The sequence below is a fragment of the Solenopsis invicta genome, chromosome 7 (assembly GCF_016802725.1).
Source record: "Solenopsis invicta isolate M01_SB chromosome 7, UNIL_Sinv_3.0, whole genome shotgun sequence".
Lineage (NCBI taxonomy): Eukaryota > Metazoa > Arthropoda > Insecta > Hymenoptera > Formicidae > Solenopsis > Solenopsis invicta.
Genome location: NC_052670.1, coordinates 2,316,074 through 2,343,807, shown reverse-complemented (window position 1 = coordinate 2,343,807; position 27,734 = coordinate 2,316,074). Strand labels below are relative to the sequence as shown.

At 43.8% G+C, this 27,734-nt stretch overlaps 1 protein-coding gene across 6 annotated transcripts in view; it reads left to right on the top strand.

Annotated features, from left to right (window-relative positions):
• Positions 1 to 27,734, top strand: part of LOC105199953 — an 81,509-nt gene that overhangs the window by 31,090 nt on the left and 22,685 nt on the right. For 4 of the 6 annotated variants that reach the window (XM_039452118.1, XM_026130329.2, XM_026130328.2 and 1 more), the window contains 3 exons: positions 204 to 289; positions 855 to 1,008; positions 2,895 to 3,079. In XM_039452118.1, coding sequence (XP_039308052.1) covers positions 204 to 289; positions 855 to 1,008; positions 2,895 to 3,079 — 425 coding nt within the window. Of the gene's footprint in view, positions 1 to 203; positions 290 to 854; positions 1,009 to 2,894; positions 3,080 to 16,402; positions 17,833 to 23,559; positions 25,510 to 27,734 lie in introns of those variants that run through there. The other 2 variants (XM_039452119.1, XM_026130330.2) reach the window with 2 other exon arrangements.

Sequence of the window (27,734 nt, the reverse complement as noted above, 5' to 3'; positions counted from 1 at the left end):
TCGATGCAATTTTCAATCATCGTATAAAAAAAAAAAGAAATTGCAATCACGATGGAATTGTTTGTTGCAGCTTTTTTGTAAAATTTGCATGCAGCATGTGGTATCATTGGAATAAAGGCTGTTAATTTCTAGATTAATTTCATCGACAATAAAATCTAGTGACAGTCGCGTATTATTTCGAGCACTTTTTGTCATCGTTCCAGATAAACGATGCGGTAGCGTCCACGAGCGAAGACTCCACTTCGAAAGACGTATCGAATGGCCAAATCACAGTTACCTTGGCGGACAAGTAAGCCATCTTTCCTCTCTTTATACATTATTACTAACGAAATTTTTTTTTATATACAAGCTTGCTGTTTGTTAACAATGCCAAGCGTTGACAACGCGCTGCGACTTCATGTTAGAATTTTTGCTCTTATTTAAATTACGGTTAATGGCAGAATTCTCAGGGTCCACAGGTGCCTCGGGGTCGATTAAAAATAATTTGTGTCGTAGACACGGGGTAGGTCGATGTCGCTTTGGCAGGCGCGATACTTGTAATTAATTTCCGAAGGAAACTTAATATCCTTTGGGATGTTCCTGTCAAAGCATAATAAACCAGCAGCGTCTGTGTTGTAACCAGGAAAATGTACGCGGTGCCTATAGGAGGCACCGTTGCAGACCGGATGTGACAAATTGCGATTGTCGTGATTGATATCCTTTCACAATGCGGCGTTCGCACGGCCCATTATTGGGTACAACGGGAAAAATTGGAGAATATTTTCTATTTTGTAGCCATTACCTATCGACGACTGATTGATTAATTTGATTGCCATAGCTTAATCATTAATTCAGTCGTGTCTTAATTGTTTCAGGGAATTGGGGCCGAATGCTTTCTCTAGCAAACTTAGCAACGGTACGATTCCGAAGGGATTAGGAAGAGAGGCGGACATCCGAGTGGAAAACATCTCGCAGGAGCGGAAGGACGCTTTGGAAAAGCAACAGAGCTACGAAGAGGCGAACCTCTTGGTAACGTAAACTTACAATTTATGTTAGAAATGTAGAAATACAAGAAAGAAACAGTATTTAGATAATTTATTTTTTAATAAACACTAGCGCACGCGTGTAAATAAATTTTGACTTTAATTATTGGAGAAAATGATTAAAGAGATGAATTAAAAAGATGTTAATTTAAATATAAAGTAGCGTCCGCGTATAATATTAAATTATTAAATATAATTAAATTTCTACATTGGATTTTGAAACATAAATAATTGGGAAAGTATACGTACACGCGACGTAATGCAAATACGTTATATAATGTTCGGGGTACAAATATATACAGTTATATTACAATTGTAAATTTTCCCTTCATATTTTTTCCAATACTACTATTGTAGTATTGGAAATGTCGACACTAATCACTCGTTGCTCGTTGCTTGCATAAGCAACATCCGTTGGATTTCTTCAGTAATTATTAAACAGTTTCCGGAATAGTAAATAGCCATCAGTAGTTTATCACACTTAATTGCCAGCATTAGGCACGTTAATGGGAGTCTTCACGAGGCTCGTGGACTACTGTTATTTATTATTCTGTGAAACGTTGTTTCTCTGAATTAACCGCCGGGCAATAATTACTGTAACTTTTTAAATATTTTTTTCATACGTTTATGCTTAAGTGAAAATTACTCCGAGTCTATTTACTGAACAATTTGCATACGTGTTAGTGTCATTAATCAGTTATGGAGATTTACGGATAATGATGTCAACAGAAGAGACCGGAGCTCGTTGCCACAAGTTGAGGCAAGTTAGCATTGCGTTTCGTTTTATGTATTTCTGCGAAAGGAACAAAGAAAAAGTTATCGCGAAAATATTTCTTTTACAACATAAGTACTGTAGTCAAAGTTGTTGCTTTAAATGAAAAACAAGTGTTACAAGAAAGAAAAGGAAAAATCTGAAAAAATTGAAGAAAAGGCAAGTAAATTTTCGAGCGCGTTTCAAAATTTCGTATTAACGTTTTTCAGCTAAATCCAAGTCACATTATTAGTTAAAAGAAAAGTTTCCGCTACTATGCGCTATGCTACTTTGAATAACAACAAGAATTTGTTATAATAAAAGAATTGAAATTAAATGTATGTAGGGTTGGGATGTGTTGACGCATATTTAAGACAAACTTAACTCACGCACGAGAAATGTGTGAACATTCAATTAACTTAAGCGTTCTAATAGAACGTTTTATATTTAACATTTCTATATTGAGGCAAGCTACATTTAAAATAGTTTACATTTGTTTCTCTGTAGCAGCACTTTGCTATTTAATTATTACAAAATAACTTTAAAAGATACAACCGAGATTCAAATTTGAAGTTCAAATTTACCAAAAAGTACATATTTGCGATCCGCCCGTTGTTTCTACGTTTTCATTAATTTAATATGGAGTTTGTTGTATAAGCTACTCGTATCGTGATGTGTGCCAATGTACCTTGGAAATAGGCTAGTTACAATGCAGCATGTTTGTGTTTCAGTTATTACAAAGAAATTGTACCATATACAAAATTATCTCTGGCATGCAAATGTAGAGCAGGATTCTATCACATTAATACGTTTTAATCGTAACAATTTAAAATGTCGAAATTATGAAAATTGTGCCAACGAGCTCTCGTTTTCCTAATACATAGTTCGGATATTATTAGATCGCGCATTGTTGTTTGGCTCGAAATTAAGTTTCGGAAAAGCCGCGAAATCTTTATTAGCTACAAAGATGTGTAAAGTTAACGAAACGATCGTGTAAGCTCAACGAGAAGTCCGCCGTGAACCAATCGAGGAGCCTGAAGAGATAAAACCAAGTTCGGTAAACTCGGGGGTCCCGTGTGTCAACTCATAAAGACGTAAACTTGCATCCGTTTGCTCGACAGCAACCGGTGCAGAGCGGAAGAATCGGGGAACGACGCTCGAGCAGCCCCTTCCAAAATGGTCGGACCGAAGTGCTGATTGGCGAACCGGAGGGCGGCCCGAGGTCGCCGCGGGGATCGACGTCTTCGGCGGTGAACGACGGTAATTTCCTGAATCCACCGGACGAGCGAGACGAACCAATTTGCAGGTAAGTACATTGGACTGTAAGTGCGAGAGCGCGGGGGCGAACTTTTACGCATGCCCTCCGGGTACCTTTGGTTCGATTTGTCGCCGCTGTAACCGTTGTGCTTTACGTCGGGTCCTTTTGCGAGTAACGTTTGTACACACGGTCTTACCTGGCGCTTAACCCACTAAACGATGGTCATCCCGGTCGCTTTTATAGCCCAATAAAAAACTTTTTATCTGCCACTCTCGGGGCCGCTTGTTAATTAGTACCGTTTACTTATTTGACCGCGTAATTGGTAGCCGATTTAGCAGGATAATTGCGCGAAAGACAAGATGGATGTGGATATGATTTAATACAAACGAGTCGTACTTTTTAATAGTCTCGAGTAATCGTATTTCTAATCGGGATTTTATTACTTATGATTTTAACGTTGTCTCTTCTAAGGCACGTCTCTCCTCGTGAGACAATTGTCTAATGAAGAGAGCGGTCCAATGCAATGGTCCTTGGATCTATATTGAATCAATTGTGGATCCTCGCCTTTCTCTGCTTTACCGCGATAGCGGAGCATAAATTCAGCCGATGCCCGCTGGATGTCGCCATCAACGTTAGAGTGCGATCTTTTAAAACTCCCGGAGGGATGACTGATCCGCACACTTATTTCAACTTATTGCGAACGAATCCGTAGGCCAATCCAGGCTCAATACACGTTTATATACGCATATTTTTAGCGAGAGATAGTGGAATAAACATTTGTGGAGAGAAATAGAAGAAACATGCAATCTCATTTAAGAATAATAAAAAGAATACAAACAAATGTTATATGCATGCAGATGGAGCAGAATGACGAAGGCTAAAACTCTTTTTTTTTGTCATATTTTTTAATTAAAAATCTTTAAAACGTTTACGTGACTAGGCGTCTCAGGAAGAGTCCGAGTGAGAAAACGCGAAAAAAAGATTAAGTACGTACCATAACATAGTTTTATACGTCGAATCATTTTTTATTTTGTAATGCGACATTTTTCGACGGTGCATCTAATGCAGTCTGTTCTAATTGTCGCGTTAGCATAGCGACATTGTTAAACAACGTTACGTAAAATTATTGAAATATATATTTACGTGAAATATACACAATAAAATTCACGTTACTGACCCTATTGAATTTTTTAAATACAGTTCTATTACAATTACAAAAAATTTTTTAAAGTACCCGTGACTTCAATTTTAATAACAATTTTACATTTATACCGGAATTAATATTCTACGTTTCACGTTAGAAAGAGGGATTTTTGAAGCGAATTCATTTTGCACACCGCGCTCGTGATAACTTTCAATTCCGAAGGATTGCGGAGGAGTACGTTTAACTTGACGCAAAAATGCGAGCGATTATCCGATCTGCGATCGAGCACGGACGGGTGAGCTAATCTGAAATGCGCCCTGGAGGAGCGCGACGAGATTCGCGATCAAAGTGGAATCGATTCCGCGGAGAGAGTCGCATCTCCGGTTGGTCGGCAGATCAAATACGCCTCTCTCTCTCTTTCCCGCGGATGAAGAGATGGTCCGCTGGAATCTGCGGCGCGACTCGAGCACCGCTTCGGAGTGCAGGCTCACTCGACGGAGTCACTTCGCCGGTATTTCACGCTCGCGACACACCCACCTGAACCGGTGTGAGTGCAGCCTAAACAATGCGTTTTCCAGCTCCTCGGTATGCAGCTCCTCGACAGAGCTGCCTGCTGATCCCTCCCTCCTTCTCTCTTCTTTTCTTCTTTCGCTGAATTTCGCGCTCACTTCCTCTTTCTCTTCTTCTCCCTCTCTCTTTTTCACCTGCGGCTTCTCTCACTTTCTCTCGCCTCTTCTCTCTCTCTCTCTCTCTCTTCTCTGCTTTACGCATTCTAACGTGACACGAAAGGCATAAGGACTCGCGCGGGGAAGTGAGGGACTTGTTCAAGTGCGACGGCTCGGCACGAGTAGTTGGTACTCGCGGTGTTCGTATACTCGAGCTCCTCTAATTTTGCACCGAACGAAGACATTCCGTTCCACACAATTTTTCTTTTTTTTCTTAGTTTTCATGATTAACGCATACTTTTTGCATGAGAAGCGCACATTATTTCGCGCTCGATGCTTCAGGAACTGTTTCGCTAACGGCGATAAGAGTGCGTCATCTTTTTGTTCATTTTCTTCTTCTTCTTCTCTACCTCTGCGCTTCTCTTAGATGCGGGCCATCTCGAAATGCAACCTTTTGCAAATTCCATCGCGCGACCGGTTCCCGTTGTTTGGCGCTCTCTCTTACATCGGCCCGCATTGTCTGCTTTTAATTCCCTAACTTAATAAACTAAATCGCGTCGACCGTCTCGCCGAGGTTCGTCCTCGGCTCAGGCGGTTAATACTTCGCGACACGGTACGTGTCACAGCGAACGACGGACGCAGCGGGCGAGAGGGTAGACAATAATTAACACCACAGATTATTAACGGTGTGAGGAAAGTTTAATGGCGTCATAACGAGACGCGTCGACGACGAACCGTCCGTCCGAAACGAGCGGAGCTTCCGTCAATTTATTCATGAGCCTGGGTACCCAGGTGCATCGCTCAGGTGCGAATGAATGCGTCCTATTGACACGGAGCACTTTTAACGAGAGAGGCCGTCCGGTGAATAGTCCGAAAATGAACGCGTGAAACGTCCGTCGGTCTCGTAAGCTAGCCCGCGATCCTTTGAGAGGAGCCTGCCATCGCTCTTCTTTGGAACGTTGAGATCGCCGCGATCGTGACCTGCCCTCTCCCTCTCCTCTTCCTCCTCCTCCTCCTCCTCCTCTCCCGCTCGAATGCCCCAGTTTCCCGCTTCAATGCAAGATGCATCTCATGCGCGACACGTCCTAAAAGCTCGTAGTTATTGTGGCTAACGCATTTTTTGGCACGCATACAGAATTCCATTTGCGGAAGCCAGTTTTTGCATTAGTATACGTTGCAACGACCCAAATGCAATCCTCGTGCTTTTTCCGCCGAAGCCTTTTTTCGCGTCTCCCCTTCCCCCTCCCCCCTCTCCCGCGATCGATATTTTCCCAAAATGTTTTGTGGCATTTTCGACAAGCTCTTATCGCTTATTTAACGTTGTTAAAGAATGCTCAATGATAAAAAGCAATGAAGAAACAGAAATGTAAAAAACTCACTCTGCTCTTCGTAAAGATCGAATTGATCGAAGCTGTTGTACTTTCAACTTTATAAGACCGATTTTCGAAAGATATATATTACATTTACCGAGCAAATAACTCTTCTAGCCAAGTATCGCGCGCTCAGTCTCGCGCTTCGTAATTTCACGTCCGTTATCCAAGTCATCGATATCGATTTGCTCCTTCATAATCGATATCGTCCGTGCCGGCAACTGCGTTTACGTTTATGCGCGTCCGGTTGGAACGGTGACATTTTTTCACGTAGCAGCATTTGCATCGAACCGCTCACAATCAACTTTGATTGCCTTAAAAGAACGAATGTATCGATCTGATAAAAAGTCACCTTCGACGACGACGTATTGCATTCAATTAGAGTATCATGCGCGGAATCTAATTACTTTTACTTGTGTCTTGTTTTCGGAAATAGAGACAGAAAATAAAGAATAGAAAAGATATGGAAATAAAAATCCTAAGAATTGCATTTTGCGGCTGTTTCAGTTAATTCGATTTGGCGAAAATTTCATACAGAACTTTCAGTAGTTCGACTATATGTATATATGGCATCTCGGATTAATTTGCGAAACGTCGATTGCGTAAAGTTTCCAAAATAATCCACTTGAAATCGATTCTGCGCGTTAAAAAAAAAGTTTAACTGAAGACATGTTTTATAAATAAATATATATATATGTATATATATATATATATATATATATATAAAGCCGGCAATCTAATCGAGGATCCGCGCGCGAAAATCTCCGTGAACGGCGCGTCCGCGGGTGTTTTTCCGTCGCCTGCAAAAAAAGACGGATGACAATTTGTGCGCGTACGTGCGAGACGCGCGGTCGATTTGCACGACGACGACGTAGGGCCGGAGAAAGAGGCGAGCAAATTCGAGGCGCATTCCCGTGATTGAACGTGTTCCCGCTGCCGGTGCAGCTCCGTCTCGTTACAGCGCGCGCGTTCTCTACGGTGGTATCGCGCGCGGTGTACCGCTGTGTGTGACACAGCCACGGAATACCGATTGCTCACTCTCCCATGGCGTTTCCTGTTCCGACCACGTATATCCCGCTTTCGAAATAAAAAAAAAAAAAGAGAGAAGAGAAATGCATACACGCGCGCGGAAGGAGGAAGAGGCGAGCGACGCGCGGACGGACGAGCCGTCGCGGGAAGGTGGAACTGGCGAGATAGGCGAGGCTCTCTCGCGGGAGGGTGCAGGGAGGAGGATATAGGTGGTGCAATGTGGATGACGAGGATCGGCGACGTTGTATATATGTACATACCGACGACACGCCTGCTGTCCATTGTTCACGTCTAGCGCATTATGCGCATCATTCATGGCCTTTTACGCCGAGCCTCGCGTCAAGTTCATGCTAATTCTCGTGGGTTAATCTGGAGTCAGACGGAGATGCCATACGAGGAAAGGAGTTTTGGAGGACTGAGCTCTCGACATTGTACAGAGGATAGTCTCAAATCCCTGTCGAAGGAGATGCAGAAGTAGAGATCTTTTATTTGAACGAAACACAGCGCGATCAATAGCGCTCCGTTTATAGGCGAGGGATCTCCTCTTAAATGTAGGCTCTTTGAACATGTATTGTAAATGTGACGTCATATTTATTCTTTACTCGAGTTGAATTTAATTGGACTCCTTTTAACGGAATCCGAATCTTACATTTAATTACTGAAACGTTTAATCGAATATCAAATCAATCGCGATATTCCCCTTTGAATTAAATACACGAAGTGAGATAAAATTGACGGATAAACAGATTTCAATATTTTTAGAATTTGTTTAGAATGAAAGTTTTCGAGACAATACTCGCTTATTTCGTAAAGTTGGAAACCTTTGTTTGAAAAGATGTTTTCTTCTTTTCTTTACAAGAATTCTCCCGTTTCTGTTTTCAAAGAAGAATTCTCTGAATGAAATTCCTCTCGATAATTGTACGTATTATTTATACAATCGCACGACACACTTACGCCGCGGGCACACGTACGCATTTTTGATTACGACTTTTTGCCTCGACTTTTTGCGCCTCCGGGAAGGCAATAACTCCATGCGAGTTCCTCCGACTACAAGCCGTTCTTCTGGAAGAGAGATCGGCTGCACAATTTATGGCGATTTAGGTCGGTTACGTTATGCGGATAACTTGGAGATATGCGTTTCTTTAAATATCGCAAACTTAAAGGCGAGCTTCATAGCGGAGACGCATGTAACAAAGTGTACGTTAAAATAGTAATACTGCAATCTACAATCTTTCTTTAATTACGAACGCGTTACAGTACTATGACGCGCTCGCGATCGTTTCTGCCTGACCTACTATCGATACACGTACAATGACATAGAAATAAATAAATAAAAAAAATACAGTATCATTTCATATTTATTTATAAACGCCACCAAGGATTTAAATGCGCGAATGGCAATGGGATACAGTCGCTACATTATGAAGGACAAGTGTGGAATCCATTAATCCATTTTCAACTGCATCTTCGATCGCGCAGATCTGTCATGGAAAGCTGTGACTTAATGAAATTTTAATGCCGTTAAATAATGAGCTATATGCACACACAATTAAATTAGATTGGACGGTTTAAATTGCTCGTGAAGGAAAAAGTAAAATGCCGATAAGTTCCTTCTATTATTCTTGCCTCTCTCGCCTTTTACACAACTCCCGTCGCCCGAGAACGATTCCGCGGGAACGTAACAGATGTACACGAGACATTTGATAGTTCTCGTGCTCGCACCTACCCTCGGGCGTAAGATCATGCCGTCGCGGGAGGAGCGCGCTCGTTAATTCGTAAAAATACCGCGCGCCGACGATTGAATAATATTGTTGCATGGAAATTGTCCCCTCGTTAGTTTTCCGGCGCGGCAGAGGCTCCCGCGACCTAAAATAAAATAAAAAAAAAGTGTTCTAGAGCCCGTCGATGGAAAGTATGGAAAAGAAAGCGGCGGGTTTAACCGTTCGCACCACTTTCCTGGCGGTCCCGATGAGAGCTCATTTAAACCGCTCGCACACTCGAGATGCCACGCATCGCGTCTCGCTCAATTGAAATATTTAGATAAAATAGAGACTCGCTGTGTGCTATCGCGTTACGTCGCGTTGACTCGTGTGCCGTTACATCGTGTTACGTATTATCTACGTGACGCGCATTGTAGCGGTTGCCCCGCGGTTAAATATAATTAATACGAGGGAGATGAAATTGGATTAAAGAGAGAACGCAGCCGCGGAATCGCGAGAATCGCGTGAAGAATGCATGAGCGAAGACATTTATTGTTTCGAGAGATGCTTTTAAAAACGTTATCTTATCGTGTGTAATGATTAACTTAACTGTTAACGGAGTTGCAGTTATCTTCAAGTGTTCTGTAAGATTACAGAAACACTTGGACGCAACGTTTCATTCGCTATGTTCTTTCTTTATAAATACAACCGCCTCGTTTTGTAATCCGAACCGTGCGATGAAAACTTACACGGTGCGTTTTACCGGCGACGCAATGGGAGAAGTTACATATGTAGCGTGGGGCCATTTATTTACTTTTAACAACGACAAATTGTAACATAATTATTATTCAGTATTTGCAATTTAATTCACGGTATGAGTTTATTCGGCACGCGATAATAATGTCCGAATTATGCGCACACTTTCTCGCGTGAAAACAGCTGTAAACTGTTCCGTAAATAGCTCCGTGTACAGTCGCCTGTTGCAACAACATCGACATCTCGAATGTAAACGCAAATGCATCGTCGTCGTCAAGCCCGTCGTAAATCTCGGGAGTGTTACACGCGACGCTATTCCGTCAGTTCGCTGTCTTATAAAATATATACGAGTGATTTCATTCTCGAGACGAATTGATTTTATTATGCCCCGCTCGGTCCTCTACGCTGGAATTGAAATCAGGAAAAAAACTCTGGTGGCGGACAGACAAACATTCCGCCATCGACGTACCTCGCGAAACTTGTAGAGAGCTACGCCTTTCAGCTTTTATGTCCAATTTCTTCACCTCTGCGTAACTTTATCTATGAGATATATCTCTCCGAAAATGTGGCAATTTCTAGTAAAATTCAATCCAATACATTTTGTGTCGAAAGTTAATAGCTGTTTGATACGTAACCAGAGGTTTCGGTGGAGAAAATAAATTTTTAGAGCTACCTGAAGAATATCCTTTATCCGGAAGATAGCTATCGGGAAGTGTAAAGAGATCGGGAATCGAATGTAAAGCTGAAAGCGAGAGAGAGTTATGTCGAAAAATTAATTTTATTTTGAATGCGCGGCGCACCGTGTATGCAACTTCAACTGCAGGGGAGGGGGACAACACTTGTGATAATTCTAACGCGCTCGTGATTAAATGGGGAATCACGTCGTTGGATGATCGCATCCGAAATATCCCGCCCAGAATATAGACCTGTGAAGAACATGACCTACATCGTGAAGATCGTATCGGATCCAATCATATTCGTAACTTATCGCCCCGGCGACCTATTTGCGCTTTATCGCTTTCTTCAAATGGAGAAAAGCTGCGATGATTCTGGAAATAGCGATCGGACAATGGCGGCTTACGACGACGGAGACAAACCACAGACACCCTCGGAGTCCCCGAAACGTTTCGATCGGCAATCGAACTTCGCTTCACCAAGAAGTTGGATTCGAGCGTAGTGCATTTGTAGACGCTGAGAGTTTCCACTCACTCCCGATTGTGCGTCGCGCTGTAACCGACGGGGACGAAGTAGTTTCGTTCTCAAGAAGCTCGAGTTTAAGAGCTGTTTATCAGATCAAACCGAAAATACGACGGGGAAACTTTAAATGGGTGGATACGGCGCAGTGGATTCCCCTCGGGAAATAAAATTGTTTTGAGAAAGATTGAATTCTTCGTGAAAATTTATTTTTCTCTTTTTCTTTTTTTTTATCTTTTACAGTAATAATGCGACCGCGCGCAATTGTCATTCGTGGAACAGCATTCATCGAAATGATCTCTTCCGTATTATTCCGGTGCACATGTATATACATACATTATATATATATTTGTCGTGTAAGCAGAGTGTCATCTTTCTCCAGGCTCTACCTAATTTTTCGCTTTGCGAGGCACCTCGGCGTTACTATTACTTAAAAATCGTTTGCGCGACATTGTGCCAAGACGCGCGTTGCAAGAAATACGGTCGGTGACCAAAGTTCAGCGTACAAAGTACAGTGCTTCTCTCGAAACGTGAAAACAGCGCGTGGTTCAACAATACGTAAAAGCGCAGGTAAAAAAGCTGCACGAGTCGCGAATAATGGCCATGCGGCCGTTGACAGGAACGATCGTTAATCAAGCCGATTAATTGAGCACCGCCGCGCCGGAACCGGCCGCCGCGCAGATACCTCACCGTGGAAAACGGTACTTAAATACTGCATAGCTTACCGATCCTCGCGTACATAACGAGGCACAACAACGAGGTATCTGGGAAATGGAGCATTTCGCCGGTGCATCGCGTTTCCTCTGCCGCTGCAGCGAGCGCGATGATGATAGTCGCGGGATCGGCATCATGTATGTACGTACACAGTTGCGAGTACAATTGCAGTAATAACGCCGCGGGGTAATGTCAGATCGAACGATGACCCGTCGTTGTGTTTACGTCGACCTTTTTATATTCGGAACAAATTGTAATTGATTTTCCGCGTAGCGCACTGGATACGAATCCATTGAAGAGACATATCGAGCCCTTTCATCTTTTGTTATTTAAATAATGAGAGATATAAAGCGGCGAGTATCCTGCTTTGATAAAAATGTTGAGGTGCTTGCAAACTACGTTGAAAAATGATAAAAACGAAAATTATGGGATCAGATTAAGGATGTATTTCAATCATATTTCAAAACATTACCAAAAATACAAAAATTGCATAAATATTCTAGTATTACGTTTGAGTACCTATGCAAAATTTGGGCACAATTCATTTGTTGGTTTAAAAGTTATTTAATTTTTTGTTTAATCTTGATCGTTATGTAAAATCGCGTTTTGCAGTGCTTATTTGCAAATTTGATGGGGAAGTAGCATTACCAATTGAATTAAAATTTTTACATATACTAATAAAACTCTAATAAATATTCGTGCAAAAATTCATTTAGATCCACTTTTTCGTTTAAAAGTTATTTATTTAAAACTGCAGCAAAATACAGTAATTTTCGCTGCAAAAACCATTTATAAATCAAATTTGTCATCGTTTTCGCAGCTCTTTTCAGGACCAAAATTTGCGACCAAAATTTTTTGTTGTTAATAATTAGAGAAAAAATAAACATAGAGGAGCTTTTGAATTTCGATAACTTTTAGCTCGTATTGTATAGCTAAAGCATCCTTAAATGAGATTTTTATACAAGATTTATTTACAGATAATTATTTCCAAGAGATGAAAAAAGTACGTACATAGCTAAAATTTGAAAGCATTTACGTCGCGGTTATCTTTATGATTTATAATTAGGTTCTATAAACTAGGAAAAAGTTATTTATGCGCGTGGAAGATAATCTCTGCGCCAAGTAAGCATCAAATCGATTTCGATTTCACCTGTAGCGCTTTTCGGCGACGTTCTCATTTACCCTCTTCCGTACAATACCGGATCGGGGTTAAGCATTTCTGCTTTTACGCAATCCGTTCGGATCATATCGGCATGAGAGCCACTGACCTCACTGCCAAGGTTGGGACCACGGCACTAATTGAAAGTTCATTATAATGTCTATACCGTTCCTTGGCATAAACTCAAATCCAATCAACAGCGCGCGCGTACGGTACATCGATGTGTAATTGCTCAAACACATTCCCGTAATGAATTCCGTGTTCCACTTAGTTCCGGCTATTGCTCTCGCTATTTCGCTAATTCACCCGCGTCGCCCGCTGTCCACAGAAAGTAGTGGAATATCAAGCTTGTTCTCTGCTATATACGGAAATTGCAATCAGCTCGCCGCGACCGCATGAAATCCGGATAAACCCTTCGCACTTGCAAATCTCTCTGTTCTGCCGTCTCTGTTCTCGGAACCTAGTTAACGGAGTTTATCAAACGACGCGCCGACATGGTAATAAAAATACAGCGATGATTATTTGCGGAGAAAAACACTCGGCGGAAGACGTCTGACGATTAATACGGCTTTCTCGACGGAATAACGATATTTTGCGCCACATACGCTCCTTTAAGGACACTAATTGAATCTCCCAGCGTTGCGCAAAGATTTATTTTAAGAAATCTCGTTAAACATTCTACAAAAAGAACTATAATTTACAACAAATCGATAGTTTAAGAAGATTAATATGCTTCACAAAGGACAATGAAATTATAAATAACGAGTGTTGTATCAAGTTATAATAATAAAGCTGATGAATACGAACGTAATTATCTTAATAAGATTTGGACCGGTGTAGCAAAAACTCTTCGCGCGTTTACTACCCAATGAACTTTCGGTACAGTAAAACTCGCAGACTTTACGAAATGTTGTGACGCAAGAGCATGTCGTATATTTCTCTATTTCAGAAATTATCGCTTCGCAGGTTCGATCACATCATCACAAAAGCAGTACCGATTAGAAATTTTCTAGCTAATTTTCTATGATTATAAAAAATATAAAGAAAATACACTAAAATAAAAAAAAAGTTATTTTTCTCTACTTTTATATCTGAAAGCTCTCCATCCAGAAGACAAATGCAATAACCCTTATAGCACAGCATAGAAGAAGCATTACAAAATATTGCTGCAATGCTTCAGTAACATATATACAATATTGTATTAATGTCGCTGCAACATTACGTATCAATATTTTTATCGTTGCTGCAATATTGCTGAAACATTGTAGCAATATTTTGCAACGTTTTCGCTAGTCTGTGCCGTACGGAAAACGATATTCTTTATTTATTTTTCGAGGTGACGCGATATTCCAGCGCAGCTTCTCACGTTGCATCCCGAAGGCCAGCCAAGGCACGCCGTGGAATTTCAATTTCGTCTGCGCGTCTCATAGCGGCGACCTTCACAATGGAAGCGTCAGGGAAAGAGCCGGGGGCCCCGGCAGGATTACCTGCCGCTGTTTACTCGTACCTGATGCCATTGTCGACTCGGGGACTCCCCCTCGCCTAAACTTTCTCGAGAATTCCGTGCCGCACTCGGCGGCGCATCGTGCGTAGCAGTCCGATACGCATCGCCGTAATCGTTGAAAGTACGGTCGGGACGTGTTTGGGATCCTAGCGTGCACTCCTCCGCAATGCACTAGGGTAGAAGGGCGTGGGTCCACCTGCGTTTCCTGCCGTTCGGCGCGGATCGCCGAACGCGCGCACCTGACGCACCGGAAGACTCGTCGCTGACGCGAGAAACTTGCTCGCGGCACATTTTTTTCTGCGAAACAAAAATGCTGACGCGCCGGGACATCCGGTGGGGCGAGGAAAGGAGGGCGAACGATGACCCGATTATAGGGGAAGGTACATCTAATCGGAAAAAAGTAAATTTCCCGTGTTTTCGCTTCGCGCTGCCGCACCGTCGCTTCCGCTCGTTTTGTTTACCAATAAGTCGCTCGTTTCTCTTGGCCACTTTACTCGTACATCGTCGCTCGGAAAACACGGACGTCGAACGGACGAACCCTCGCGAGAGAATCGTCATTTTAATTCCCGCGATTTTTATGGACGTACTACACGGACAGATTGCCCAGAAGTGCCAGAGGGATGACTCGCGACGTACAAAGTACTTTTGCGAAAAAGTTTTCTCTCGCGATTACACTCCACGTCATGAGAAAGTAGATTTTATGACGGCGGAGTCCGACGGGGGAGCAGCGATTTTTCATCCGCTTGATCAGAAAGCGAAGGCCGAAGCGCGGCTTGCGCGCGCGGGAGCAGCTCTTTTTACCCCTTTGAAAAGGACCTCAATTACCCGCCGCTTTTGAGAGTCGCACCGTCATTTCTCGGATACGTCGCGTATAACTGCGCGTCACGTCGTCACCTGGCGCGTAATCGCATCTCGCGCTTTGTAGGACGCGAGGAAACACGCCGCGCGCGCTGGAATTACCAGCAGATCAATGAGTTTTTAGGTCAAGGATCGGATATAGTTAGCCGATTCTATTACGGCGACGGGGCTGGGGTTTCGAGCGGAGACCGCGGCGCGTTCGCGGAGTTCCGCGTAATTCCAATTCCTCCGCGATTGGCACGCGTTCGTTGGCGGCCCGCGAAAATTTCATACGTATACAACGTCTCGTCGATTATTAACCATCGTCTCGTCCGCAGAACTCTACCGAGTAATCCCGCTGTCTCCGTCGTCTACCTACACATTGTCGTCACGGATCCGTCGATTTCCGCGCCGAACGTCTGACGTCACGTCGTCGTGATGTCCCGTGACGTCTTGGCGACGCCGAGACTAGCGAATGCGTCACGGTCGAGGAAGATTGTATCGGGACGAGGAACGTGAAGCCGATACATCCTCGTTGTTTGCGTGCGCGAGAGAAAGAAACGATCTCTTTCTTTGTCTCTCTTTCTCTCTCTCTCTTCCTCTTTTTCTCTTTCTCTTTCTCGCCGGCGTCTCCTTTATTTGCCACAAGTGACTCATCGAAGGGGTTGTCTATCGCGTGTGTAATCGAGCACATGTTAACTCCCGGGGGTGCCTTTCTCCCCCCCCCCTGTGCCGTATGCACGCGTATATCCACAACTCGAAATGGCTCAGGTGCAACGCACGCGCACGCTCCTGTGTTACGCACCGAGCTGACACACACGTCGGTATAAATAGATAATACGACGATACCTGTGAGACCGCTTTGAATGTACGATTGTGTAGGGGAATGAAATATTCAACGGATTTTAATTCGGCGAGTCTTGATCGATGCTTTGGAGAAATATGAAATCTTGACAATTTTTCGTACACTGAAAGAAAAAATTTCTAAATTTTTCAATTTACTCGAATACTACTAATGAAATATTTATTTACGGTACATAAGTATCTACTCTGTAAGAAAGAAATAATACTTAAATTAAACTGATAATTTTTGTACTAAATATACATTTATAAATACAATTAGTACAGGAATCAGTAATTTAAATAATTTAAATATATAAATATGTATTTACATTTGATAGTAAACATTTTATATCAAATATTACATTATATTATTATATTATTTATATTTTTTTATTTTTATTATATTATTTTTATATAAATATTTATTAATATTAATTTATTAATATTTATTAAAATTTAAAAATTTTTCCCTCGGTGTAGAAAGGTACTCCGAAAAAAATGATTTCCTTACATCAGCAAAATGTATGATTGAGTGCGTTTTGACGAAACCAAGCAGTATTTTCAGTTATTATTATGAGACTTGAGATTTTATGATTAGGAGAACGTTTTGTAGACTTTACTGTAGTGAAAAAAAAGCTGTTGACTTAATTAAATTTTGCAATTTGATTAAATTTCTTCAGCTCAAGTGTTTCATCTATTTAAATTAAATATATAAATGTTTAAATTGAAGTTGAAGTATTTTATATAGTTAAGTTAAATACATAAATACATGAACTAAAGAAATTTAATAAAGCTGAAAAATTGAATCAATTTAACAACTTTCTTTCTGGGTTAATCTCGTAATTTCTATATTTCTGATTTATCCGTTTTTTAACAGACGTGTTGATTTAATCCATCAGATATCTAATTAATGCAATTAATTTTTTCTTAGCGTACGACCCTTCTATCATCAAGTTATACTGATAAAATATTTTTCAAAGTTTCCGTTCAAAGTACGATATTCTAGAATTAACGCTGAGACCATCGGGCCTCGTTACACTAATTAAGTCAGTCGTAATTGCCAAGTACTCTGTCTTCCAATCCTGGCAAGCTTTCTTCTCTTTCACAGATTTTCAGTTCAATAAATTGAATCTCTCTGTAACGTCTTTCGATTAACGCGAGCAGGGATAATCGTGTGAGGAAGGAGATCGAATTCCCCGCTCGGGGTTGAGAGTCAAATCATTTCTCGCATTTACTTAATAGGCAAGGCGGGACACACGACCCTCTAAATAGTGCCATCCCTCCGGGATTAAACGAGGCGATAAATCCGGCACGTCGCGCATTTATGCATGAAACAATCGGGCGGAGTGCTACTCCGAAATTCGTCTCCGTGGGTATACGCGACCAACGCGTTTTATCGCGGCGTACATGCGCGACGGAGAATCGCACCTTACATATATATATATATGTATACGCACAACGATGCGTAGATACATACGCGAACATGGCAAGGCGACCCGTTCGAGATAAGCTCTCGATATCAAACGTCGACACTGATAAGCGACATTCCAGGCATCAGTTCTCGCGCGCGCGGCGCCCATCGTCGCCGTGTCAACATTTTCGCGCCCGTTCGTCCAGTGTAACGCGACCGGGTATATGTAATCACGGCGGTTGCTTTAATCCCGCCGTGGTACGTTCAACCCGTGCGTTATCGATAACTTCTCCGATAGATCTCATCCGCCCGCTGCTGCTGCAGTAGTAGGCGCGGCGCGGCGTGGCGGCAGCGGCAGCGGCGGCGGCGGTGCCATGGCGATGTGGATCGACCTAAACCGGGCGTGTGACCCGTGCAAGGCATGCTGGGCATGCCTCGCTCCGCGGCTCCGTGGTGGAGTTTCCATTCTTTGCAGGTAAACGACGACGGCAGGGGAATTCCACGTGATCGCAATTCGAATAATTAAACTCCCCGTCGCGCGTCTCGTTGCGTCGCGTCGCTCGGAGATAGTAGAGGAAGAAATTCATCTCTTGCCGAGAGAGATCAACGTCCGTGTCCGTCGATATCGATCGTGTCGATTTCACATCGTAATAACGAAATTAATGGGGACGCACGCTTTACCGGCGAGCTCTCGGCGTATATTTTCTAATTTTACCCGCGTTTGATCGATACATATCGCGATGCACATCCCGTTTTCGCTTCGTTTTTCGCGCTCGGTGCACGGAAGCACCGAAGCGTTTTTCGCGTGAAATGCCAACTCACTCGATTTCTCACCAATGGATAATCACCGATTTAATCGTTAAAACGACGTTTTTGACGCCGCTTCATTGAAGTTGAACGTTAAAGATCCGTGCTCCAATTCAATATCACATCCCCCTCCGTATATCTCTCGACGATATCGTCGGTAAGCGCGGCGTCTTGACAGACCGCGATGTTTGCGAGCGCAATAAATTTTCGCGCATTAGCCGGTTTAATTAAAGTGTCGCCCGTGGACGCCGGGTGCATTTTCATGGCGCGTTGCCGTGCAGTAACTGTGTATCCGCTAATATCCCTTCGTAGATTAAGTGAGATTATATAAAACGCCGGACGGGCGTACACGTGAGCATAGGCGGGCCGTCCTTTCCGTCCACTTCCGCTTCCGTTTCCTCGGGGATATTAACGTTGCGCGCTTAGATCCGCCGCCAGACAAGGGGCCCGATTGTTCCACGATTTTTTTTTATTTTTTATTTCTTTTTTTATTTTTACCTGTGCCCCTTTCTCAGAGAGACGGCAGTAACTGAGAGCTTCTCCCTCCCTCCTTCTAAGCTTTTTGCGACCGGTGAAAAATCTCGGTTGTCCGCACGCTCCTTCCTAAATTCGTGCCTTTCGAGCAGCGTCACGGATCTTCAGAGGGAGGACGGTCAACGGAGTCTGATATTAAACGGAACTGTTTGCGTCGGAAACGGAACGCTTTCTACAAAGCGGTCTAACGCTACCGTAACATCCCTTTGAAACGCTGTACACGCTAGTAAAATAAAACATTAGTAACGCCAATGAGACATAAAGATGAAACGTTAAAGCGGATCTTTCAGAGGAGAAACTTCACCTAACGCATATTACCCAATGTTATACCAAAGTTGGGAGAAGCGAATAGCTATCCTGGATCGCCCTGTACGCGAATCGATACACTGGTTCCTTGGATCGACCAACCGTAAAACCATCAAAGGATGCCTCGCTGCAATATCGCGAATTAAAGCTCAATTCCGTAGACTGAGGACCGTCAGAAGATTAAAGCACATTGGATAATACATATATCCGGCGATTATCTCAGTTGGTTCTTAAATTTATGCGACAGAAGGTTTCATTACATTAGGTTTCGCGAACGTTACGCGAACATTGTCTCGCAGGCCTAAAATTACGTGACGGCTCACTCGTTTGACTCCAAATGCGTAATACGAGAGGTAAATAGGCGAATTAGCCACCTGGATCGTCCATTAAGTCCTCTCGTGAAGGACGCTAATGATCTCCCCCGTACACGATTCGAATTCAGCCGGGACGACCGTATCGGAACTTTCGGCGTCCATTTCTTCCTCCGTCGTACCAGGACCACCTACGAGTGTAAACGAGCGAGCGAGCGAGCGAGCGAGCGAGCGACCGTCACCAGCTCCGCTACGCCTACCATTACCGAGAACTTGGGGTCCCGGCGACAGAGCCACTTGAGACGAAAAGATATTAGGCCCCGGATTAGAGGATTCCGTAGCCACGCGGTACTTCTGGACGACGAATTCCCGACGCGCGAATCTGGTTTCACTCGAGGGACCTGCGGCGAAGAAGGGCGGAGGGACCATTGTCCTTCGGATGTCCATAAAGTACCCGGTCGGATCTCGTAACTTGAGTTCTCGGGCGAGCGTGCACACATGTTGCCGACGGAGTATGTGATGCGCGGCCCGAAATTTTCGAAAGCAGCCAGAAGCGCGGTGTAGAATTCGCCTCTCGGGGCGCCGACAAAGGGCACGCTTTGCCGGGGCTCCTCCTATCCCCGGCTTCAAAAATCGACACGCCGCGCCGCGCGCCGTGACTGTAAAAGACGTCGAGTCGCGCGTAACGCGGTTTGTAAAAGTGATCACACCCCGGTCGGTTATAAAGAGCCGGTGTGTTCCCCTCCCTCGTCCCTCTCGTGCCGAGTCAATTCGGTTTTGCGATCGACACGCGCGCGCTTGACGCTGCGCTCGCGGGTTCGTCGACCGAGCCCGGGAGATCGGTAGGCAAACAGTATCGATAGGCGAGGTAATCTCCCGCGACGGCCGCGACGAATATGCTTCCGACGGTCAACATTGTCTGACAATGTCTATAGGTCGATCGATACGATTAAACCGCACGTTTACAATTGACTCACCGTTTCGGTGTCAATCAAAAAAGAAATATTTGGTTTACGGAGTCTTTATTTAAGCGCACTTAAATCTCGAAGAGAGAAATCTTAAAGTGAATCGACTTCTAATCGCGCATCGTCGAAAATGATTAGAGTCAGATTGAGAGTACCGGCTCTATTTTTTTTTTGTTTTTTTTTCTTTTTAGCGAACGTGACTACCAATAATTTCACGTTAGTAATTTTTAGGTACTTTTCATCACGTGTAACTGCAAATTGTTAACAATTTTAGATTCCACAGCACAATAGAAAACGTGCTGCATACCTCTTTTTTTTAACGGATACGTCTGTTATTAAGAGCTGACTAAACTACAGGTAGATTCTTTGCACATGTCTTCTGAGAAAGCATAATGGGACTATTCAGAATGGACCCAGAGAATAGCGGCATGCTTGGACTATACCACATCGAATTCAATCATCTCCTTCCTTCTCTTTTTCCCTCCGTGGGCCACACTCTTTTGTCTTATGCAAACCACATTGCGTCGGCATGCAACGTACGCTTTCTGGCTTCGAAAAGGTTGGAAAGGGGCCAGGAAAGAGCGTACAAAAAGGAAAATGAGTGCGACAATGTGAGTGAAGCGCGAAAGAAAAGGAACTCTATCATTAATTCTGACGCAGATAGTGGTAAAACAAGCCGAACGAAAGGAGATAATAGTACGACCTACTCAGTTACTCGTTCGATAAACGGACGTCCGAGCGATGAGGAAAGATTTCTTCTACCTCATCATCCTCTTGTTTCTTGTTCTGGGAGATATTACAGCTATTCTTGAATCCGTATGAATAAATGAGTAACATTTGCTTTGCGAATCAAGACATATCTCGTTTTAAGGAAACGAGTTGTTGAGAGAACTTAAGAATTTCCGCATATTTTGGTACACGTCCTAGATCTGCCAGGCCACTTTTTACCCACGGATACTTTAACCGATTTGGAATCGTGTTTTTCTTGCATAAAAACACAAGGATCAATAACTTGGAATGAATAAAAATATATTTTTGAGGTGCATATTAAAAGGTTAAACAGAGAGGTGAATCTTTTTGCTAAACTTAATTTCGACGAATTAATTTCAAATTAGACAACGCGATATTTAAAATATATGATAATTAATGACAAGAAAGTTGTACATGATTTCTTTCTACCTTTTTGTTGAAGAAGAAATTTGGCTTCAAATTGGTTGAAGGATTTATACATAGAAGGCAGAGCGTGCCAGATATGTAGGACATCCTCTTTATTAACGCCACGCTGGCGATTAATCAATCAAATCATCGCCGAATCATTGACCCGCATGTGGCGGATACTGCTGAACGATGATTATGCTGTTTACATGGCCATCGATGTAATCTGTTTCCTCGTCCCGAAATTATTGAATTCCTTAGCCTAAGAAATATGCAATTCAGTCTAGCGTGTCACGAAAATGTAATCGATCGTCTTCACACGCTTTATCCCGCAAATCACTATCCGAACAACATTCGAACGTAGCTCGGATCAATAAGCACACGCAGGTGGACGTAATAGAAGCTCTTTAGCGCGATCGATAAATATTTCCGCAATCGAAGGTAATCCAAATGCGCGTTCGAGGTATTACCGAGCAATTCGAGTAATCAGAGTTGCGCAATGATCGAGAGGTGAGGAGGAGGAGGAGGGAGAGAGGAAGGGAAGGTACATTCTGTTTCATTTGACACGACACACATTCACGATTGGACAAAGCTATCCCCCCCCCCCCCTCCTCCTTCTCCACTACGGACAATAAAATTGCAGACAAAAATCTGCACACAATATCAAGGTGTCTCACGATACCACTCAGCATCCTGTATCCGATGGTTGAGTGCCTCATCCATTTGCGGCTTCGATCACAAGTGCGGCACTTAACGCGTATCCATGCCGCTCCCATTGATATGTTATATTTAACGTATATCGATCTGCTACGTGTCAAAAGTGATAATGTAGAATTTCATTCAGGCATGGGCTTAATGCATCCGCGTAATGTTAAACTTGTTACAATTATTACAATCGACTACGATTCGCAACAGAGAGCTTTGATGGATCGTTCTTGCGAGACTCGCGATTCTCGAAAATTATTTAATTACTCGCGGGACAAGATCGATTTTCAATCAAACAGCGGTACTTGAAAAACGTGTTTTGCACGAAGATCGACGTCGCTCGAAAGTCATCATCGATCGAGCACGCCATTATTTCAATCTCGCTGTCGCTACTACTCGCGACAGTGCCATCGCTCCTTTTTCTCGCGCGGGAGAAGCCTCGGGCGTGGAACGTTCAGGAAGCAAGGTCGGATTGATAATCGTGAGAAAGATGAAAACGATCGTCGGATCAGCTGAGAGAGTCGAAATACCACGCGAACGAGACGATCACAGCGTACGAGTCTATGTATGAACTACCACACGGTACGTGCGTGAGAATTCGTACGTGCGTGTCGAGTGTACCTCTACGCATACTTTTACTTCGCGCGAAGTTGTGGCGTCGAGGGGGAGGGAGGAGATGAGGGGAGGAGGAAAGAGCAAGAGACTTCAATGCTGGGACCATGTGATCGCCATGGCGGTGGAGAGTGGTCTTGGGGTTTCAGATTGAACGAGTACACACAATGAATGAGAGAGAAAAGGAAGGAAATGAGAAAGAGAGAGAGAGAGTGAGAGAGATACAGAGGTTGAGAGAGGAGAGGTCCAAATTCGTCGGGACGAAAGACAGCCGAGGATGACGTTTTACTGAGACGGGCAGAGATCCAGGAGACAGGAATGCAGGCCGAGTCGGATGGAGGAGGAGAGATAAAACGATGACGAGAGGAACGGAGCAAGAGAACGACAAGAGCCGAAAATGGGAAAAGAACGGAACAAGCTGCGAAAGAAAGATGGAAGAATATGGAGAGGGGGGTGGGGGTATTGGAGAAAGCGAGAAGGCAGATTCGAATGCTACGAGATAGAAAGAGATACATTCGTGTTTGAACCGGTGAACAGTTGGAAGAGGGGAAAGAGGAGAAGAAAAGTGACTGGAGTGGGAGCGAGGTAAGGCAGGAACGCGCAGCTGGAAGGTGAGCACTGTGGAGATGGTTGGAGGAGAAGAAGGGGGTACACTGGAGAAGGAGAGAGACGGACAATATATGTATGTGTACCGAGAGAGAGAGAGAGAGAGAGAGAGAGAGAGAGAGAGAGAGAGAGAGAGAGAGAGAGAGAGAGAGAAGGATAGAAGAGGGGAGAGAGCTGAACAGGTAGAAGAGAGAGAGGGAAAGAGAGAAAGACAGAGAGAGGAAAAACGAGAAGGGGGCACCGGCTGGCTTGGGCTCTCTCGGGGTAAAGCGAAGCCAACAAACTCACGTCAGTCCGAAGCCGGAGGGACGCTCGTCCTCCTCGTGCGTTCTCCGTACTCCGTTTATTCCACCACGTACGCGACACATACTTTTTCTCCTCCTCCCCCCACTCTCCCCTTCTCACCAAGAACCGTGAACATCCACGGGCCCCTGTCCCTCCCAATCTCGAGGACGCGCAGGAGGGGGTGCAAGTCCGACAGTTTTGCGGCGCGACATCGAAGGTCGAGGAAAAACGCGACTTGGCGCGATTTCTCCCCGCAGCGGATTCCTAGCGGATTCAGTCGCGAAGTGTAATAGTTGACGCGGTTGGTTATCGCTCCGGCTATCGGGCTACCGCGATTGTCGTCGCGTCGTCGCGGGGTTGACGCGGTGCGTCTCGAACCGGGCGTGAACCGGGCGCAATTAAGGCGGTTAACGGAGTCGGGAATATCTGTCCGCTGGCGCGGCGGGCCAAAACCGGTACGAGGAGCGTTCTCCATGCGATATAGTGCGCGCCGCCGCACCGCCGCCACCGTACCGCCGCCGCCGCCGCCGCCACCGCCGCCGACTCCTCCCTCGTCGCATACAGCCTTCGGAAGGTGCATACACCTTCTTCGTCGAGCTGTCGGTCGCAGCTCCGTTGCGGCATCGTCGTCCGTGCATCCACGCCGAGCGTCCGTCGCGTGACCGTATACGCGCGCGGGCACCGAGCGTATAACGACCAGTGTGGTGTGTCGGTGTTGGCGTATTCTCCTTCTCTCTCTTTCCGTCTGTGTTTCTCGGTGTGCGCTTGTACAGGTGGAATGTGCCACCGTGCGCGCGGCACACGGATGTACGCTGACGCGTAAAGCCGTGCGAGGGCCGAGATAAGGTCGAGCCGTGCGAGGTGTAAAGTGATCCACGGAGTGGACTCTCGCGAGGGAAAGAGGACGCGCGGTGGGAAAAATTCCGGGAAACGTCGTCGGTGTGTGACGTGATGTAGAGGGGAAGGAGGACGGTATAGATCTCACAGCTGTAATTGAAGCGTGAAGATTTCTGAATGAATGAAGAACTGAAGAACCCGAGCGAAAGATCAGGAAGGGATTTTATTAAAAATTCGAAGGTCGAGGAAATCGTAAGGGACAAGGTACTCGACTCGGCAGGCTCGCGTAGGCGTAGGATCGGTGTGGGAACAAGCACGAGGACACTCCATTGTCGGAATGCTTGAGCATCGAGAAGAAGAAAAGGGGGAAGAAAGTTAGTGGAGAAAAAGGGGAAATACACGGTACGGAAAACTCGCACTCCCCGCGAAGAGACAGGCGTAAATATTTAATGACATTGCGATTGGCAAGATATGAAGCGACGGGGTGTGGTAAGAGGAAGCGGGAAATCGTGTGCGGAATGTAGAAGCGTTTCGCGAAGGTCGGATTGAGATTAAAACGTTCAAGACGAACTTTACAGGCGAATTGATATTATAAATACAAGAAGAACGTCTGTGAAAGATACCCAGGAAGAAGCTAAATGAGAAAGATGATGAAAACGGATTGTAGTATCAGAAAATAACAGCGGAAATATATATATAAAAAAAAATATATATATATATGTTGGATTAAAAGAAGATAGAAAGAGAGAATTTAAATCGAAGATCACGAGTTACAAAAGCGAGGACAGGTCTGGAGGGAATGGCGAGTGTTTAGTGTTGAATTATGTGGGGATCGTAAGGAAAGATCGGCGACGGTCGAAGAATCCGGGAAAACCGGAAGGTTCTTGGTTCGGCGCTGCGGGAAGCGCGCATTGAGATTCCTCGTCCGTATGCAGCTTCATCGCGAGTCGCGCGAGCGTCCATGAGGCTTGAACGAAGGACGAGCCGTTGAGAGGTCCACGCCATGAGAATCCTCAAAACGCTACACTGGTAGGTGCTCGCCAGCGGCGGATGCGACGCGATGACGCGCGGCGCCGCTCGCGATCCTTATTGCACGCCTTGCCCGTTCCTGCGATAATTCGCATTGCGCATTCCGCGTGCGATTGAAAATCTCGCCGCGCGATCGGCGAGCGAGTCGATTTGAAGCCGGGCACGTGAACTGATGAAAAGAACATTTTACACTTGAGACTTTTCATTTGAGAATTCCCCGTACTCGCCGTAGTTGAAATAAAAAGAAATAGAGAACATTTTTCTCGTTTCCCTCTCTTTCTCTCTATCGCGTCTCACTTTCTATTGTAACGTGTCACGAAAAACTGATAAAATACCAAAGTCACGTTCATATACGGGAAATGACGATTGGAAAAGGAATTTTACTGCCTGAGGCCTTTTATCTCGCACTCGTTACCTTCACCATAGAATTTAACAAAAAAAAGGCTTTTCGATTTCCATTTAGGATATAAGGAATATGAATGGAATGTACAATGTTTCTTTCATTGTTTTTGTAAACACTTGACACAAATGTATCGATGGAGATTTAATGAGAGAAAAATGTAAATTGAACGTACACGCAGGGAGAAAAGTTTTTTCGAGTCAAAACAAATTTGTTTGAATTAAAGAAGTTTCTGTATTGCTGTATACGGCTGCTTTAAAAGTTTCTTTCATTTGAAGAAATTTTTTGGCTGTTCCTTTGATTAGAATTAAAGAAATAGTTTGGTTGTACACACAACGCAAATTTTTTTTTTAAATGGAAGAAATATATTTTTAAAATCAGAACAACTAAATTATTTCTTACATTTCTGTCAGTACTTTCTTTGATTAAAAAAATTATTTGCTTAAATTAAGCGCGAATAATTTGAAGAAATAATTTATTTAGTTTAAATTTATTTTAACAACGTCATTTCTTGAAATCAGACAAATTGTTATTTTCACTTCAACGTAAAAATACCAAGTTAACGTAATTTTTTTCTGGGTGTAGTAGAGAATTTTCAGAACAATGAAGAATGATTTTTAGAATATTATACAAAAAATGTTCCCAATTTCCAAGTAATGACAGTTCTCGTATTGTTGTTACCACTGACATCAATGGGACATTAATTTTTTTTTCCTTTTTCCTTTAAAATACGTGCCTTGAAAATAACCGACTTTAATGAGAGAAAATCCTACTTTTCAGTTCGTGAACCTCGTACTCTCGAATTTCTATAGTGCACTTATGCGAAGCACCTTGCGGATACACTGCTCTCTAACATGTGTCGCACACGTTTGCACACGTTTCAGTACCTGATGTATAATTTAGGTACATGATGACACAATTTCGACATGCACGGTGCACTTCCGGGTGCACTGTGCATGAAATATCGACAGGTAATAAATTTCGACAAAAACTCATCAATACTTTCCGGTTCGAGCACTGCCGAACTATCCCCGGATTCATCATAAATCTTCTTCGCGAGTTGTCGTTCCATTATTCCGAGCCAATTCCTGCAAAACTGGAAGCTGTTTTCACGTACACGTAGAATGTTGTAACTTTAAATGTCGATACAGTTAGCGTTACTATTAGCGCGCAAGTCGTATTACTCGCAACAATAATTACGACACGATGCGAGCGATTTCGTCGATCGCACGAGGTACGCACAGTCGTGCGTAACACAGCGTATTTTCCGACTGTATCAATTTCGCGAAGATCTGCACTTCCGTTTGTTATCGCAATCGCTATTCTTACTCGCTACAAGTTGCAGGATGCGCCTAGTATGAAATTACAGCGCCGCAGCATTTAATTATCTGTGAAGAAATATGCGAAAAAGTACGTGTTAATATCAAGCTACCGTCACACTTGCGTGCTTAATTTCGAGGCGAGTTAGGCATTTTGGTCGAGACAAGGGAATTGCTGCTACGTAGCGCGAAATACAAACTTGTATTTGCAGCTCTTAATTAAAGATGCCTGTTCGAAGGGGTAGACGAGGTAGAGGCGAAGGGCCAGGTTTCGTGCATAGGCACTCCATTGGGAACGAGCTCTAACACGATGTAGATATAATGTATTAAGCCCCCGTGAGATATATAGCTACTTGATAATTTAATGGCAGGCTGTTTGTTATCAAGTGCCACTTATTGCTTAATACACTCGAAAGATCTCAGTAATAATTGTACGTTATTAGCGCATTCAGGAGATGTAAATATCAGCGGATACGATTGCCTATCGGGTGCCAATAATTTTGTGA